The following is an 18,833-nucleotide window of genomic DNA, read 5'->3' as shown; positions in this document are numbered from 1 at the left end:
TCGCATTGCTGGTAGAAATCATCCAAAAGCAGCTTGTGGGGAAAAGGGTTTATTTTGTCTTACAGGCTAGAGGGGAGGCTCCATGATGGCAGGGAAAATGGATGGCATGAGCAGAGAGGGTGGACATCATCCCCTGGCCAACATAAGGTACACAACAGCAACAGGAGAGTATGCCAAACACTGGCCTGGGGAAACTGGCAATAACACCCATAAGCCTACCCCCAACAATATACTCCCTCCAGGAGAAGTTAATTCCCAATTCTCCATCAGCTGGGAACCTAGCATTCAGAACACCTAAGTTTATGGGGGACATCTGAATCAAACTACCACAGCAATCCTCTTACCTGTGCCTCCTAAGTACTAGGATTAAAAGTACGTGCCACCACTCCTGGCTTTCTTAAAAGTGTTTGAGTTAACAAAAGGATTGAAGTTCTGATTGGTGCTATACTATGGATGAGCTTTTATAACCTATGTGATAGCTGGACTTGGTGCTCACACTTATAATACCAGCACTTAGGAGACTAGACAGGAGGATCACTATGAGTTCAAGGGCAGCCTGGGCTAGATAGAGATCAAACACACACACACACACACACACTGAAAAATACAAAAGTAATAAATGAGAAAATCTGTGTGAGCCGAACGTGGTGGTGCACGCCTTTAATCCCAGCATTTCGGAGGATCACTGAGTTCAAGGCCACCCTGAAACTACTTAGTGAATTCCAGGCCAGCCTATGCTAGAGTGAGACCTTACCTCAAAATAAAGCAAACAAACAAAAAGAAAACCTATGTGAAGGAAAGAATACAAAATGCCACATTGGCTTTTTTCTTTTTAATTTAGATGATTTATTTTTATTTAATTTTGCTTTGACATAAAGTTATAGTGTGCAGTGCAGGCTGGCTTTGAATTCACAGTATTTCCCCTGTCTCTGTCTCCTGTAATGTAATTTTTATGATGTATCTAGAATAGGAAGAGGTGTGTGAAGTGGCATATGCTTGTACATCCAGCACTTGGGAGGCCAGGCAGGAGGATTGCTGCAAGTTGAAGCCATCCTGGTCTACATAAGTAGTTTCAGGTGACCCAGGCGTCGCTAGCAAGACCTTGTCTCAAAAAACCAAAATGATAGAGTGAGACCCTACCTCAAAAAACCAAGGGGAAGCTGGGTGTGGTGGTGTACACCTTTAATCCCAGGTTTTGGGAGGCAGAAGTAGGAGGATCACAGTGAGTTTGAGGCCACCCTGAGACTTCATAGTGAATTCCAGGTCAGCCTGAGTTAGAGTGAGACCATACCTTGAAAAACAAAACAAAAACCCAAGTGGGAAAAAATGCAAAATAAAAACCAGTAAAATGTTAAAAAACAAAACACAAAAAGAGTAAAACAGAAAAGGAAATCATATGAAACAGAAAGATTAACTGCTGCTTAGAAATGAGAAGAGGGAAGGGTTGTCTGCTGGTTCATTCAAGGCTTGTTTTAGGGGATCGTGAAAGCTGTACCAGCTTTCTACTTCTGGCCTCACTGTGTCAGAGGTTTCCAGCCATGCTCATTTGGCTCCATCATTGTGGACCTAATAAGGTGAGATCCAGCCTCATAGAAGGAAACATGTGGTAAGGCAGACAGCATACAATCTGGCATCCAGGATCAAGGAGAAAGGAGTCAGGGTCCCACTGTCCCCTTCAAGGATGTGCCTCCATCTAGCCACCTCCCTAAAGCATCACCAGTTGAGGACTAAGCCTTTCAGCACATGAGCCTTTGTGGAGTCTTTCCATATCCAAACCACAATAGAAACCTGGAACTTAGTAGATGTGGTTGCCCAGTGTTAAGGAATAACTAAAATTGGGCTGGAGGGATGTCTTAGTGGTTAAGTACTTGCTTGTGAAGCCTAAGGACCCCGGTTCAAGGCTCAATTCCCCAGGACCCACGTTAACCAGATGCACAAGGAGGTACATGCACCTGGAGTTTGTTTGCAGTGGCTGGAAGCCCTGGAGAGCCCATTCTCTCTCTCTACCTATTTCTCTGTCTGTTGCTCTCAAATAATTACATTTTATTTAAAAAAAAAAAGGATAGCTAAAATTAACTAAAAACTGGGCGTGGTGGTGCATGCCTTTAATCCCAGTACTTGGGAGGCAGAAGTAGGATTGCCATGAGTTGAAGGCCACCTTGAGACTACATAGTGAATTCCAGGTCAGCCTGGGCTAGAGTGAGACCCTACCTCAAAAAAACAAAAAGGGAGCCGGGCGTGGTGGCGCACGCCTCGGGAGGCAGAGGTAGGAGGATCTCCGAGAGTTCGAGGCCACCCTGAGACTACATAGTGAATTTCAGGTCAGCCTGAGCCAGAGTGAGACCCTACCTCGAAAAACCAAAAAAAAAAAAAAGATGTGAGCCACGACATCTGGCTCATATATATATATATGGTGTGTGTGTGTGTGTGTATACACTTTCTTTTTTGTTTGTTTTTGGTTTTTCAAGGTAGGGTTTCACTCTAGTCCAGGCTGACCTGGAATTCACTACGTAGTCTCAGGGTGGCCTCGAACTCACAGCAATTCTCCTACCTCTATCTACCGAGTGCTAATTTTTTTTAAAGTTTAATTTTTTTTTAAACTTTGAGAGAGAGACAGATATAATGGGCATACCAGGGCCTCCAGCTGTTGCAAATGAATTCCAGCCAGCCACTTAAGCCACCTTGTGCATCTTGCTTATGTGAGTCCTGGGGATTTGAACCTAGGTTCTTTGTCTTTGCAGGCAAGTGCCTTAACCATTAAACCATCTCTTCTGCCCAACAATAATATTTTTTTAGGTTTTTTTTTTTTTGGTGTGTGTGTGTGTGTGTGTTTCATTTTATTGTTTTGAGGTAGAGTTTCCAGGCTGACCTGGAATTCACTATGCAGTGTCTGAGGGTGGCCTCAAACTCACAGTGATCCTCCTACCTCTACCTCCTGAATGCTGGGATTAAAAGGTGTGCACCATCACACCTCACGCCTGACCTTGTTATTTTTCTTTTTGGTCTTTTGTTTGTTTGTTTGTTTTCAAGGTAAGGTTTCATTCTAGCCCAGGCTGACCTGGAATTAACTACATAATCTCAGGGTGGTCTTGAGCTTGCGGTGATCCTCCTACCTCTGCCCCTCAAATGCTAGAATTAAAGGTGTGTGACACCGTGCCCGGCTTTATTTTTTATTTTTTTAATTTTTTGAGGTAGTGTCTTACTTACTTTATCTCACGCTAACCTGGAATTCACTCTGTAGTTCCAGGCTGGCCTTGAACGCCTGGCAATCCTCCTACCTCCACCTCCTGAGTGCTAGGATTTAAAGGCATGTGCCACTATGCCTGACTTTTATTATTTTTGGTTTTTCTAGGTAGGGTCTTGCTTTGGCCCAGGCTGATCTGGAATTCACTATGTAGTTTCAGAGTGGCCTTGAACTCATGGCGATCTTCCTTCCTCTGCCTCCTGAGTGCTGGGATTAAAGGCATGTGCTACCATGCCCAGCCTGACCTCCTTTTTTTTAAAAAAAAATTTTTTATTGACAACTTCTATATGACAGGTAATAAACCATAATCTCCTCCCATCACCCTCATTTTCCCCCTCCCAAATCCACCCTCCACTGACTCCAGGGACATAACTTATGTTCCTGCATCATTACACTTGGCTTGTTTTTGTTTTTTGAAACAGGGTCTTACTCTAGTCCAGGCTGCCCTCAAACTCAGTGATTCAATAATAAGTTTTTTTGATATATTGGTAAAATAAAATGCATTATTAGGGCAAGGGCATGGTGAAACACATCTGTAATTCCAATACTTAGGAGGGCTTCAACTTTAAAACCAGCTAGGACTTTATTCTGCGATCCTGTCTCAAAGAAGAAAACTGAAAATATTAAAATTGGGTTCTCCAGGACCAACATAAACCAGATAGATATACAAGGTAGTGCATGTGTTTGGGGTTTGTCTGCAATGGCTAGAGGCCCTGGCATGCCCTTTCCTTCTCTTTGTCTATCTGCCTCTTTCCCTCTCTCTCTTCTTCAAATAACAAGTAAAATTTTTTTTTCTAAATTGGGTTCTCTTTTTTTCTTTTATCCTGTCAATGTGCTTACTAGAAAATTTTTTTAAAGTTAATGTATGACTTGCATATGTCTATATAATCAAATGACCAATATGAGAAACAATGACTTGCAATATTTGTTTTGGAGCAGATCATCAGTATCTGCAAAAACATAAGTATCTTGAATTTATTTCTTTTTTTTTAATGAAGTGTTTTATTCTTGGTATTGTCTATTTATTTATTTAATTTTACTTAGGGTTTTTTTTTTTTTTTTTGAGGTAGGCTCTCACTTTAGCCCTGGCTGACCTGGAATTCACTGTGTAGTCTCAGAGTGACCCTGAACTCTTGGTGATCCTCCTACCTCTGCCTCCCGAGTGCTGCGATTAAAGGCATTTGCCACCACTCCCAGTTTAAGCTGTTTGATTTTTAAAAAAATCTTTTATTTACTTACTGTATTTATTTGAGAGAGAGTGGGTGAATATGGGCATGTCAGGGCCTCTTGGCACTTCATATGAACTTCAGACATATATGCTCCTTTGTTCATCTGGCTGTACATCGGTACTGGGGAGTTGAGCCTGGGCTGGCAAGCGTTGCAAGCAAGAACTTGTAACTGGAGCCGGGCGTGGTGGCGCATGCCTTTAATCCCAGCACTTGGGAGGCAGAGGTAGGAGGATCACTGTGAGTTCAAGGCCACCCTGAGACTACATAGTTAATTCCAGGTCAGCCTGGACTAGAGTGAGACCCTACCTCAAAAAAACAAAAAAACAAACAAACAAAAGAAAGAATTTGTAACTGTTGAGCCATCTCTGTAACCCATTGGTATTATTTTAGACAATGAATCCATTCAATAGAAATTTCCTATAGTTAAAAAAAAAATTCTTGGGGCTGGAGAGATGGCTTAGTGGTTAAGGCGTTTACCTGCAAAGCCAAAGGATACCGGTTTGACTCTCCAGGATCTACATAAACCAGATGCAGTAGGGGCACATGCATCTAGAGTTCCGTTTGCAGTGGCTGGAGGCCCTGGTCTGGTGTGCCCATTGTCTGTCTCCTTTTCTCTCTCTCAAATAAATAAATAAAAATTTTAAAAAATTCTTTTTTGTTTAGATAATCCTGTATTTGTCATTAACACTATTGCAAGCACTCTCTTAGTACTTATTTGAATGTGTAAATGCTAGCTTTAATCTTAGCATTTAAAAGTACTCTAGGCCTTTAGTCCCACTGGGGGGCAGAGGCAGGAGGATAACTGTAAGTTCAAGGCCATCCTGGGGCTAAAGAGTTAGTGCCAGATCAGTTTGGGTTAGAATGAGATTCTACAGTCAAAACAAAACAACAGCCGGGCGTGGTGGCACAGGCCTTTAATCCCAGCACAGGGGTAGGGGGGACGGGACGGACCAGGGGTAGGAGGATCATCAAGAGTTCAAGGCCTCCGTGAAACTGCATAGTGAATTCCAGGTCAGCCTGGGCTAGAATGAGACCCTGCCTTGAAAAAACAAAACAAATTAACAAAAAAAGAAGTGTATAGGAGATTTGTAACAGATAGCTTCAGGTTCGCTGAAATGAATTTCCAGACCAGGCATGGAGGAAGGGATATTTATGGAAGCTTACAGATCCAGGGGAAATTCCGTAGTGGTAGAAGAAGCTGGCCTGCCTTCACAGTTCCAAGCAAACAGGGAAGTACAAGCCAAAAACCAAAAGCCACACAGCACACTTCAGGAACTCCATCTAGGCACACTTTGCAGATATTTAGATCGAAATTTCAAATCTACCACCACACATAAGGGCTGGATCCAGCCCAGTGACACCTACTCCAGCCTAGTGGCTGCAGACCTAAGTTACAAACTGTAGTAAAACACTGAATATATTGGGGCCATCTCTTCAAACTACGACAGGCATTTTCAGATTTTTAAATCCCAAGGACTTTAGTCTGCTCACAAGTGGATTCAAATTTGAATCTTACATGAGCTGGTAGAGCTATGGAAAGGACAGGCTTGGGTACAAGAAGCAGGCCACTGTGATTGTGTCTTTGGAGGACATATATCACTATGATGAATTGAGCACCTTCTCTGCCGGTTCCTCCCATTGTGGTGGACTGAAACTGCTGTGAGCTAAAAGAAATTTCCTCCCTTGGGTTTCTTCTGTCAGGTGTCTGGTCACAGTGGCAAGAAAAGCAGATAAATGTACCTACTGTAAGAAATTGAGCTTTTTGCTAATGTATTTAAAAATTTTCTTTTCTAGTGTCCTGCTATAGACTATACAAGACATACTCTTGATGGTGCTGCATGCCTTCTGAATAGCAATAAATATTTTCCTAGCAGGTAAACAGAACTTTTAAACATGGTGTTAAACTTTGTGGAGTTCATTTAAAAGATTGATGTTTTAAAACTAAAATTGGGTTTTTGGTTATCTTTTATTTTCTCTAACTGTGATATACTTGCCTTATTCATTTTATTTAAATTTTGAAATTAGAGTTGTGCTTAAACAGCAGAACTTGGCTCCTAGAGCTGAGACCAGTCCAGTTAGTGCTAGTCTTTGCTGTTTTTCCCCTGGCTTTCCTGGACTCGGCTCCCTTATACAATGCTGCCTAAAGAGCGCTTTCCTTTTTTTTTTTCCTCTGAGGTAGGGGTCACTCTAGCCCAGGCCTAACTTGGAATTCAGTATGTACTCATAGGCTGGTTTCTAACTCACAGAGACCCTCCTTCCTCTACCTCCCTAGTGCTGGGATTAAAGGCGTGAGCCGCCATGCCCAGCTACCTCCCCCCCTTTCTGAGATAGGGTTTCACTGTAGTCAGGCTGACCTGGAATTCACTCTAGTCTCAGGGTGGCCTCAAACTCTCAGTGATCCTCCTACCTCTGACTCTTAAGTACTGGGATTAAATGCTACTATGCCTGGCCCTTTTTTATTTTTTAAATATTTTATTTATTTGAGAAAGAGAAAGAGGAAGATAGAGAGACAAAAGAATGGGTATGCCAGGGCCTCTAGCCACTGAAAATGAGCTCCAGACACATGTGCCACCTTGTGCATCTGGCTTATATGGGTCCTAGGGACTCGAACCTGGGTTCTTTGGCTTTGCATTCAGGTACCTTAACCGCTAAGCCATCTCTCCAGCCTGCCTGCCTGCCTTTCTCTCTATCTCTTTCTTTCTTTTTTAAATACTTCTGTTTGTAAGCAGAGAAAGAGGGAATGAGTGAGTGAGTATGGATGTGCCAGGGCTTCTTGCCACTGCAGGCAAACTTCAGCTACATGCAACACTCTGTGCACCTGGCTATACATGGGTACTGGAGAATTCAACCCAGTCCAGCAGCTTTGCGAGCACATACCTTTAACTACTTAGCCATTTCCCCAGGCCCAAAAGAATACTTTCTGAAGTTGGACTGCTTGTTTTTGAAGAATTTTTTTATTCTTTTAAACTTTTTATTTTATTTTTTTATTATTGTTTGAGAGAAAGAAAGAGGCAGAGAGAGAGAAAATGGACATACCAGGGCCTCTAGCCATTGCAAACGAACTCCAGACACATGTGCCACCTTGTACATTTGACTTATGTGGGTACTGGTGAATGGAACCTGGGTCCTTAGGCTTCCCAGGCAAGCACCTTAACTGCTGACCCATTTCTCCAGCCTCTTTTTAACTTTTAAAAATATTTATTTATTAGCACAGAAAGAGATTGAGTATGGGCCAGAGCCCCCTGCCACTGCAAACAAACTCCAAACACATGCTCCATCCTGTGCATCTGGCTTTGTGTAGGTACTAGGGAACCAAACCCGGGCCATCAGACTTTGCAAGTGCTTTAACCACTGAGTCATCTCTCCAGCCCGAACCATTTGTGTGTGTGTGTGTGTGTGTGTGTATTATATATATATATATTTTGGTTTTTGAGGTAGGGTCTCACTCTGGTCCAGGCTGACCTGGAATTAACTCTGTAGTCTCAGGATGGCCTTGAACTCATGGTGATTCTCCTATCTGTGCCTCCCCAGTGCTGGGATTAAAGGTGTGCGCCACCATGCCCAGCTCAATTTTTGTATTTTTGAGGTAGGGTCTCACTGTAGCCCAGGCTGACTTGGTACTCCATAGTTCTGGGCTGCCTCAAACTCACAGTGATCCTCCTACCTCTGCTCATGAGTGCTGGGATTAAAGTGTGCACCACCATGTCTGGCTCCTTATTCTTGCCTATAGATTTTTCTTTTTTAATTTATTTAATTTATTTGCAAGCAGAGAGAATGGGCACACCAGGGTCTCTAGCTTCTGCAAAATAACTCTAGTTTTATGTGCCACGTAACGCTTCTGGCTTTATGTGGGTACTGAGGCCTTTGGCTTTGCTACTTAACTACTAAGCTATCTCTCCAGCCCGACCAACATGCCTTTTTTTTTTTTTTTTTAATATTCTTATGTATTTGCAAGGAGAGAGAGAGAGAGAATAGGTACACAAGGGCCTGTTGAAACTGCAAACAAACTCCAGAAGCATGCACTACTTTGCATCTGGCTTTATGTGGGTGCTGGGGACTTAATCCCAGGCTATTAGCCTTTTAACTGCTGAGTCACCTCTCCAGCTCCAACATGCCTTTTTTAAAATATATATATATATATATATATTTTTTTTTTTTTGGTTTTTCGAGGTAGGGTCTCACTCTAGCCCATGCTGACCTGGAATTCACTGTGGAGTCTCAGGGTGGCCTCGAACTTATGGCAATCCTCCTACCTCTGCCTCCCGAGTGCTGGGATTAAAGGCGTGCGCCACCACGCCCGGCTATATTTATTTATTTTTAAGCAGAGAGAGAAAGAAGAGAAAGGAAGGGGTTAGAGAGAGAGACAGGCAGAGAGACATAGAGCACATGAACACCAGGGCTTCTTGCCACTATAAACAAATACCAGATGCATGTGCTGTCTTGTAAATCTGGCTTTACATGAGCACTGGGGAATTGAGGATGTCAGGCTTTGCAAGTAAGTACCTTTAACCTCTGAGCCATCTCCTCAGCTCCCAACATCCACCCTCATTTTTTGAGGCAGGCCCAGTAGACTGCCTTTGTATTTTTTAAATTTTTTTGTTGTGTCGAGGCAGGTTCTCATTCAAGCCCAGGCTGACCTGGAATTCACTCTGTATTCTCAGGGTGGCCTTGAACTCATGGTGGTCCCCCTGCCTCTGCCTCCTGAGTGCTGGGATTAAAGGCCACCATGCCCAGCTAGACTGCCTTTTTTTAATGCAAGAAAGAGAGAAGGAGAAAGAATTAGCATGCTAGGGCCTCCAGCCACTGTAGTCGAACTGCAGATGTGTGTGCCACTGTGTTGCATCACTGTGTGTCTGGCTTACGTGGGACCTGGAGAGTGGAACATGAGTCCTTAGGCTTCACAGGCAAGTGCCTTAACCATTAAGCCATAAGCCATCTCTTCAGTCCCCAACATGCCTTTATATACGGGTTTTTTGTTTTTTTTTGGGGGGGCGCGGTTTCGAGATAGTGTCTTGCTCTGGTCAGAGCTGGCCAGGAATTCAATATGTAGTTTCAGGGTGGCCTCAAACTCACAGTGATCCTACTTCTGCCTCCCAAATGCTGGGATTAAAGGTGTGTGCCACCATGCCTGGCCTAACATGCCCCTTCCTTCCTTCCTTCCTTCCTTCCTTCCTTCCTTCCTTCCTTCCTTCCTTCCTTCCTTCCTTCCTTCCTTCCTTCCTATCTATCTATCTATCTATCTATCTATCTATCTATCTATCTATCTATCTATCTATCTCATGCCAGGGCCTCCAGCTGCTGCAGACAAACTCCAGATGCATGCACCTCCTTGAACATGCCTTTTTTTTTTTTTTTTTTGAGATAGGGTTTTACTCAGGCTCAGGCCGACCTGAATTTCACTATGTAGTCTCAGGGTGGCCTTAAACTTACAGCGCTCCTTCTCTCTTTGCCTCCCATGTGCTGGGATTAAAGGTGTGCGTCACCACTCCCGGTTTGAACATGCCTTTTTATTTATTTTATTTTATTGTTTTTTGAACATGCCTTTTTAAAGCAAGGTCTTACTAAGTGTAGCCCAGCCTGGCCTTGAGCTTTTTTACAATCCTGCCTCAGCCTCTGAGATTATAGGTGTGTACCACCACATCTGGCTTGTGACTGGTCTTTTCTTTTACTAAGGTATTTGAGGGGCTGGAGAGATGGCTTAGTGGTTAAGGTGCTTGCCTGCGAAGCTGAGGAACTCAGGTTCCAATTTCCAGGTCCCATGTAAACCGGATGCACAAGGTGGCACATGCATCTGGAGTTAGTTTGCAGTGGCTAGAGGCCCTGGAGCACCCATTCTCATGCTGTCTCTCCTCTCGGTCTCTAATAAGTAAATAAGTAAAAATAAAATCCTAAAAAAAATATTGATATTTGGGCCAGGTATTCTGGCATAGGCTTTTCTTTTAATCCCAGCACTTTGTAGGGAGATAGGATTGCTATGAATTCAAGGCCAGACTAGGACTACAGAGTAAATTCCAGATCAGCTGCGACTAGAGTAGGACCCTACCTTGCAGAAGAACAAAACACACACAGAAAAGATACTTGAGGGCTGGAGAGATGGCTTAGCGGTTAAAGCACATGCCTGTGAAGCCTAAGGACCCAAGTTTGATTCTCCAGGTCCCATGTAAGCCAGATGCACATAGTGGTGCCTGCATCTGGAATTCGTTTGCAATGGCTAGAGGCCCTGGTGTGTCCATTCTCTCTCTCCATGTCTCTAATAAGTAAAAATAAATTAAAAAAAAAAGATATTTGATACGTGGTACAAAGTAAATGGATTTGGAGATTCTTCCCCCCCCCCTTAAATATGATTAGCTGCTAAAAGCTCATATTTAAGAGAGAGAGAGAGAGAGAGAGAGAGAATGAGTGTGCCTCTAGCTATTGCAAATGAACTCCAGACACATGGGCCACTTTGTACATCTGGTTTACAGGGGTCCTGGAGAGTTGAACCTGGGTCCTATGCTTTGCAGGCAAGTGCCTTAACTGCTAAGTCATCTCTCCAGCCCAAAGGACTCATTTTTGAAAATTATTTTATTTATTTATTTAAGAGAGAGAAGGAGAGAGAGAGACATAGGGAGAAACAGTGAGTCTGGGTATGCCAGGGACTCCTGCCACTGCAAATGAACTCCAGACACGTGTGCCATTTTGTGCATCTGGTTATTTGGATATTGGGAAATTGAGCCCAGGATGTTAGGCTTTTGTACGCAAGTGCCCTTTAACTGGTGAACTATTTCTCCAGCCCTCAGGGATTCCCTTTAACTGCATTGTGCTTTAACAAAGTTTCAGAAGCATAATACTGCATTTAACTTAGACATTATGGTTAAGTAGAAAGAACACTAGCAGCTGAATATGGTGACAGATGACCCAGCACTCAGGAGGCTGAGGTAGGGGGATTGCTATAAGTTCAAGGTCAGCCTGGGGCTACAGAGTGAATTCCAGGTCATCCTAGGCTAGAGTGAGACCCTACCTTGAAAGAAAAATCAACTAATTAATTAGTACTGTGGTCTTGAACAAGTCACTTATTTCCTCTTTGTCATTTTCCACACTTGTGAATTGAGAAGATTGTATTGTTCCTCACATTTTGTCCAGTCTGATGAATGTCTGATTACCTTTCTGTTTTTAGGGTTAGCATAAAAGAATCATCTGTAGCCAAACTAGGATCTGTATGCCGTAGGATTTACAGAATATTCTCACATGCTTATTTTCATCACCGGCAGATATTTGACGAGTATGAAGTAAGTATATTTTGGTAATTATCCTAAAGCATTCTTGCCAGAATGACGGTAACATACGTTAATACTATGTCAACGTTTTTGATTTTGGCTAATAAGATACATTTTTTTCCTTTCCACAGAATGAAACATTTTTATGTCATCGGTTTACTAAATTTGTGATGAAATATAATTTGATGTCCAAGGATAACCTGATTGTACCAATTTTAGAAGAGGAAGTTCAGAATTCAGTTTCTGGGGAGAGTGAAGCATGAAAGGAATCATCTAGAAAAATGTACTGATTACATAATTAACATCATGTACTGTATATATCATTTAGACACATCAATCATGTATCCATATTATAGCTTTTTTGTTTGGTATAGGTTTTTGTATGCTGTGTGTTGCCTTTCAAAATGGGAAATACGTTTTAAGTTATTCATGAGCTGTATATCACTGGTGTGGCACTTCATGGTTTTTAAATAAGATTAGTGTTACCTGTTTATAATGCCTGTTAATAAAAGAATTTACAGTTTGGTAAAATTGCTGCTAAACAATCATTGGATCACAATCCTCTTCAGATAAATCTATGAAAGAGTGGGCTTGAGGTTTCACAAAAGCATCTACTAAAGAGACAGTAATCTTTTCTTTGGTTTCACCCCAGAGTTTTGATATTTTAGAAAATTCTGTAGTATATAGTTCCACCTGTACTGTTGACTTTTCCAAAATGAGATAAAAGTGTTTTAAGATTTTGTTTGTAATTTTTTGATATGCATAACTGATTGTATATCTCCACATATACATGCAGTGAGGCATTAGTAATACTTAAATAATCTTACTATGCTACTACATAAAGTATATTCTGGGCCAGCATATTTGGATAGGATTTACCTTTTTGTAACACTGGTTATTAAACACATGGTAATAATGACAGGGCACCTACGTGATGTTCCTACTAGAAACCTGCTCTGCCCCTCTTCTCATTGCTTCTAATCCTCTCCCCAAACTACGCTACCTGAGAGGTTTAGTCACAAAGTATGATATAGTGCAGTAACCCTTATTTATATTTATATTAATTGCTTACAGATTATACCTCATACTAACAGCTACATTACACTACAGGAAAACTATTGGCATAGGCTCTTGCTTATCTTTGTGTTGGGAAATTGTTCACACTACTTAGAAAATGGTCTTTAATATAGTTTGATTGTTCCTCAATCTTTTCATCTAATCTACACAGCACTAACTAGACATAAAAAATAGTGTAATTATTTTATGCTCCCTTTCCAAAAGTTTCTGTTTGATTTACATGCACGTTAGATTATTTGCAGTAACTTACTTGTCCCAGTGGTGTTGATGAATACTCATGCTTCTGGATTTTTATAATTCAGTGTCTTAAGAACTTATGTGCAGATTTATAATCTGTTGGGTGAGGTTTTTCATAATGGGTCTTGATGACAAACTTGTATTGAGGCTTTAAAGGTTAACAGAATTGTCCATGTAGTTTAGTAAACATGTAAAACCACCTCTTAGCCAGATTTAACAAACATGAGGAGCTTCTTTTTCATTTAGAAGAGTTATTTTCAAATGAAGTTGCAAACACATTTATTTTGATTACTTTTCAAATTTGAGGAAATACTATGTGTTATATTATGAGACAAGTTTGTACAGAACAGTGTGAGAAGTAGTAGTGTACAGAGAGAGTGTGTGTATAGTTGATGCCTTTCCAAGGCTGCCTGTTGTTTTGACTTGAACAATACTACTCCAGAAGTTCAGTCATTACTGTACCACAACCCATAACTTGTCATGTGGGAAGTTTTATGTTCACAGTGAATGGAATATTGCTTGAAATCATGCATTTATATTAATGGCACCATAAACTAATGGGCATAGTACTTTTTAAGCAAATTTGCTGAATATTGGGAGACTAAGTTTTAAGTATATACAGCCTATACAGTTCTCTCTAGGTGTTCTTTCAAGTGGATTTCTGTCACTTGACTGTTCGTGAATATTTGAGCTAAGGTAGTGACTTGGATTGGTGATCTGGCTAAGTATTTTGAAACACATTGTGGATATATGGCTTAGTGTTAACAGGGATATAAAGTATGCTTTTTTTTTCTTACTCATTCCATCTTCCCTGTATTGTGTGCTTGGAATTGATCATAAAAAAAAAATCTCCAAAAGAAAGCATCAGTTTGTGGTCTTGCTTTTGTTTTCATCTTGACATCTCACTAATGTCATTGCACTATGAAGATGATTCATTTTGCTAGGTATAACCTCAATGGAATAGTTCCTAGACTTTTTTTGTTTTGTTTTTTTCAAGGTAGGGTATCACTGTAGCCCTCTGTGAGTCCATGTTGGGCTCGACCTCACTGCAATCCATTTTACCTCTGCCTCCGAGGTGCTGGAATTAAAGGTGTGTGCCACCATGCCCAGCCTATTTATTTACAGATTTGAAAAGGCGTAGGTACATAAGTAATATTAAAAATAAAAATAGCCAAGCTGGCCCGTCATAGTGAGGCACACCTTTAATCCCAGCACTCAGGAGGCAAAGATAGGAGGATTGCTGTGAGTTCAAGGCCACCCTGAAACTACCTAGTGAATTCCAGGTCAGCCTAGGCTAGAGTGAGACCCTACCACGAAAAACAAAACAAAGCAAATAGCCTGATGTCGTGGTTTTGCCTGGAATATTCAGCATTTTGGAAGCGGAGACAGGAGGATCAAGACTCTGAGTTCATCCTCGACCACGTACTGAGTCCAAGGTCAGATTAAGCTACATGCTCCTTTGTCAGAAAAAAACAAAACATTAAAAACAAGAAAATAGAATTTTGAGCCTGAGCCTGGCAGACATTGATCTTACACTGTCATTGTGCATGGGAGAAGTGGAAGATTCACAGTACCCTGTGAGTGGGAAGTGAGGTTCACTGTTTTACTTCCCCTGTGTAGATCCAGAGGTTAAAATTAGGTTTCTCTCCTGGGTGTGATGGCTCAGCACCTGTAATCCCAGTCCTGGGGAGCCTGGCCTGCACAGTGAGACTCTGTTTCAAAAAAATAAAACAATCCTTTTCGTAAAGGCATATAGACATCTCATTCTTTCTTCTCATATTTGGGGATCTAGCTAACTTAACCACGAAGGCCCACAGTTCAATTTCCCAGTGCCTACATAAAGCCAGGCGCACAAAGTGATGTATATATCTGGAGTTTGCAGTGGCAAGAGGCCCTGATACACCCATTGTCCCTCTCTTTCAAATATGTAAAAATTATGTAATTATGTAAAAATAAAACATTTTTTCCTTTATTTAAAAATTTTTTTTGTTCATTTTTATTTATTTATTTGAGAGTGACAGAGAGAGAGAAAGAGGCAGATAGAGAAAGAGAGAATGGGCACGCCAGGGCTTCCAACCACTGCAAACGAACTCCAGATGTATGCGCCCCCTTGTTCATCTGGTTAACGTGGGTTCTGGGGAATTGAGCCTCAAACTGGGGTCCTTAGGCTTCACAGGCAAGCGCTTAACCAGTAAGCCATCTCTCCAGCCCATATGAAACATTTTTTTAAATGACATTCTAACTCTAATGACAGGACTTTTTTTAGAAGGTTTTTCTGTGTAGTCCAGACTAGCCTTGAACTTGTAATTTTCCTGCATTAGCCTCATGACTATAGGGATAACAGTTGTTTATCACCATATCCAGTAATGACAAAAAAATTTTTTTTCAAGGTAGGGTCTTATTCTAGCCTAGGCTGACCTGGAATTCACTATGTCGTCTCAGGCTAGCCTAGGACTCACAGCAATCCTTCTACGTCTGCCTCCTGAGTGCTGGGATTAAAGGCGTGTTTCATCCCACCCAGTTAACTTTGTAGAGCCTTGTTCTAGCCCAGGCTGACCTGTAATTCACTATGTTGTCTCAGGCTGATCTTGAACTGATGGCAATCCTCCTGCCTTTGCCTCTCGAGTGCTGGGATTAAAGGTGTGTGCCCCCATACCGGGCCAAATACATATGTTTATTATTTTATTTATTTATGGCAACTTACCAAGTGGGTACACCGCTAAAGGAAATGTTTCTCCCTCCTCCCACAACTATGACCCGCTAATAACTCCTCAGTGAGGGGAAGGGGTCTCGTGAGCCTATCCACCATCCATGAGGAAGTGTTCACTGGTCTTATGCAGGTCTTGTGGACACAGTTGAGTTCATGTGTGCAGTGGTCGGGTTCTTGCTAGAAGAGAGTGTTCTACAACACTCCTGTCTTCTGGCTGTTACAGTCCTTCTATCCCTTCTTTCGTGATGTTCCCTGTGCCTTGGAGGAGATGACATAGCTGTCACCTCCTCCAAGGCACAGGGCTGAGCACTCAACAGTCACTTACTCTGGGCGCTTTTACCCGTCACGAGTCTGTGGAAACAGCTACTCTCTGCATGTTCAGTATTTAGATTAGAGGAAAGGGACAGTACACTTTGAAGTCATGGTGCTGGCTTCTCAAGAGAGACCTGCTGAGGTAGCTTTGCAGTGGCTCTATATGTACACATACATTATATATATATATGTATATTCCTGTGACTAAGTTACATCGCTTCAAGGATATCATTTTATTTATTTACTTTAACTTTCTTTATTTATTTGAGAGAGAAAGCGGCAGACAGAGAGATTGACAATGGGTGCACCAGGGCCTCCAGCCACTGTATGTATGCTTTCAATCTTGACACACTGTGCTGAAACTGAAAGTTATAAATTAAAATGTTCACTTTTATGAGTTGTCATATTTTAGAGCCAATATATTCATTTTTCATGTCTCAAACCATTTGGGTGGGGGCTTGAAAAATTCACAGGACCTCATGTTTAAAAGGGTCTATTTTTTTCTCAATTTTTATTAACATTTTCCATGATTATAAAAAATATCCCATGGCAATACCCTCCCCCCCACTTTCCCCTTTGAAATTCCATTCTCCATCATACACCCTCCCCATTTCAATCAGTCTCTCTCTTATTTTGATGTCATGATCTTTTCCTCCTCTTATGATGGTCTTGTGTAGGTAGTGTCAGGCACTATGTGGTCATGGATATCCAGGCCATAAAATGGTCTATTTTTAATCTCATAGTCCTGTTGGACTCATTGTACTACATTGGACCGAGCCGAGTACCTTGAAATGAAGGAGAGTGGAGGGCCTCAGAAGAAAAGTCTGTCTGATCTCTTGACTTCCTTTTTATTTACCTTCTCTTCCTCTCCCCCACCAAGTTTATCTTAGAAGCCACAATCCCTCCCCTTAAAGCAGCCACCACGCCTAGGAAGGTCACTTTGACCTGTCTCCCTGAAATGGGGCAGAAGGTCTTCGTTTCAGAGGGGACCTGCCCACACTTGGAAGGAATGTACACTCAGGCTATGCAGAATCCAAACAAACCAGTCTTGCAGAATTCCCACCAGCTTATTCACATTAGTTCATGTTTGGTCCAATCATATTCCTCCACAATTATCTACTCTTTCATCAGCTTTAGCATAAAATCCAGTTTCCTATGGGTGTTTGAGCCTTCACTTGTGGAAGCTCCTGTGTCATATGAAGATGGAGTTAGGTTTTTCTCTTGCTCACCTGTTTGTCATGAGTGTCAGCCATAGCCTTGTGATGAATGAGTTATTAGCTTTTTGCCCTACAACACAGCTACACTGTTATTCTATCAAGTACCATTTGCTCAGAACAGCTGTCCGTGGGCTTGACTATATTAAGTTCTGTCAAGTGTGCTCCAGGAAAGCTGCCTCCCTGTATCCATCACTGCAGTGGCATGATTATTTGCATAATTGCTGTTATTTTGAGATAGGGTCTCACTATGTAGCCTTGGCTGGCCTGGAACTCACATAGACCAGGCCAGCCTTGAACTTTCAGCAATCTCTTGTAGGAGTTTGCCACCATACCTCGCTCTGTATAATTCTTTGTTTACTATTTTTCTCCTCTAATAGTCTTAGTGATCCTGTAGGGACAAGAATGTCTGGCAGAGCACTTGACCAAGAGTCAGTTGTGTGTGTTAAATAGGTGAGTGGATGGGAACTGGAGCCTGCATATGTTACAGGGACTCTGGCTCATCTAAGACAGGAGCCTGAGGCTTGAGACAACATGTTAAAGACATACCCTTCTCTAGCTTCTATTAGGCTGGGTCTGCTGGTACAAGCCTATAATCTTAGCTGCTCAGGAGGGTGAGGCAGGAGATCACAAGTTCAGGGCCTGCCTGGGCTTCAGAGCAAGTTCAAACTAGCCAGGCCAACTCAATGAGATCTTGTCTCAAAATAAAAACTAAAGAGGGCTGAGCCTTGGGAACAGAAGGCCAGGGGCTCAAGGTAATCTTCTGCAGTCAAATGCTCTACCACTGAGCTATACCCCCAAGATAATCTGCTAGATAGCAACTTCCATGCCAGCCTGGGGGCTTCATATGATTCTATCTCAAAAAACCAGAATTAAAAATAAAAGAGCATGGGATCCACAGCTCAGTGGTAGAGTCCTTGCCTTGTATGCACTAGGCCCTAGGTTCAGGCCTCAGTTCTGGTCACCTTGTGTATCTGGCTTTATGGGGAACTGGGAAATTGAACTTCTGTACTTAGGCTTTGCAGGCACACACCTTAATCACTGAGCCATCTCTCCAGCCCTATTTTTTTTAAACCAACTACCTGTCTTGTGTTCTTTGTGCTGTTTTCCCTTGGCTGAACATGTTTTTCTTTTTAATTTTTATTTACTCCTCTTTTGGCATGTGCATGTGTTGCATGTGTGTATGTCGTGCAGGCAATTGTACGTGCTCTGTTTACTGACATGCAGAAGCCAGAGGGAACATCAGATATCTCTGTCTGTTGCAGTTGCCTTTGTGTTGTTGACACAAAACACCCGGTCAAAAGCAGCTGATCAGGGCTGGAGAGAAAGCTTAGCAGTTAAGCACTTGCCTGTGAAGCCTAAGGTACCCAGTTCCAGGCTCGATTCCCCAGGACCCACGTTAGCCAGATGCATGAGGGGCAGCACGCGTCTGGAGTTTGTTTGCAGTGGCTGAAAGCCCTGGCACACCCATTCCCTCTGTCTACCTGCCTATTTCTGTATCTCCCTCAAAAACCAAAACCAAAAACAAAAACAGGTGATCACAAGCATCTTGTG

General features: G+C 42.1%; 1 protein-coding gene across 2 annotated transcripts in view; it reads left to right on the top strand.

Moving 5' to 3' along the window:
• Hspe1 (heat shock protein family E (Hsp10) member 1) overlaps window positions 1-13,904 on the top strand; it is a 63,597-nt gene extending 49,693 nt beyond the window's left edge. For both annotated transcript variants that reach the window (XM_045147680.1, XM_004653607.3), the window contains 3 exons: window positions 6,268-6,347; window positions 11,630-11,741; window positions 11,861-13,904. In XM_045147680.1, coding sequence (XP_045003615.1) covers window positions 6,268-6,347; window positions 11,630-11,741; window positions 11,861-11,992 — 324 coding nt within the window. In that variant the 3' untranslated portion in view covers window positions 11,993-13,904. The remainder of the gene's footprint in view (window positions 1-6,267; window positions 6,348-11,629; window positions 11,742-11,860) is intronic.
• Window positions 13,905-18,833: the final 4,929 nt, after the last annotated feature.

This window comes from Jaculus jaculus, chromosome 4 (genome assembly GCF_020740685.1).
Source record: "Jaculus jaculus isolate mJacJac1 chromosome 4, mJacJac1.mat.Y.cur, whole genome shotgun sequence".
NCBI lineage: Eukaryota > Metazoa > Chordata > Mammalia > Rodentia > Dipodidae > Jaculus > Jaculus jaculus.
The sequence above is the reverse complement of the archived record's forward strand: the minus strand, read 5'-3'. Positions and strand labels throughout refer to the sequence as shown.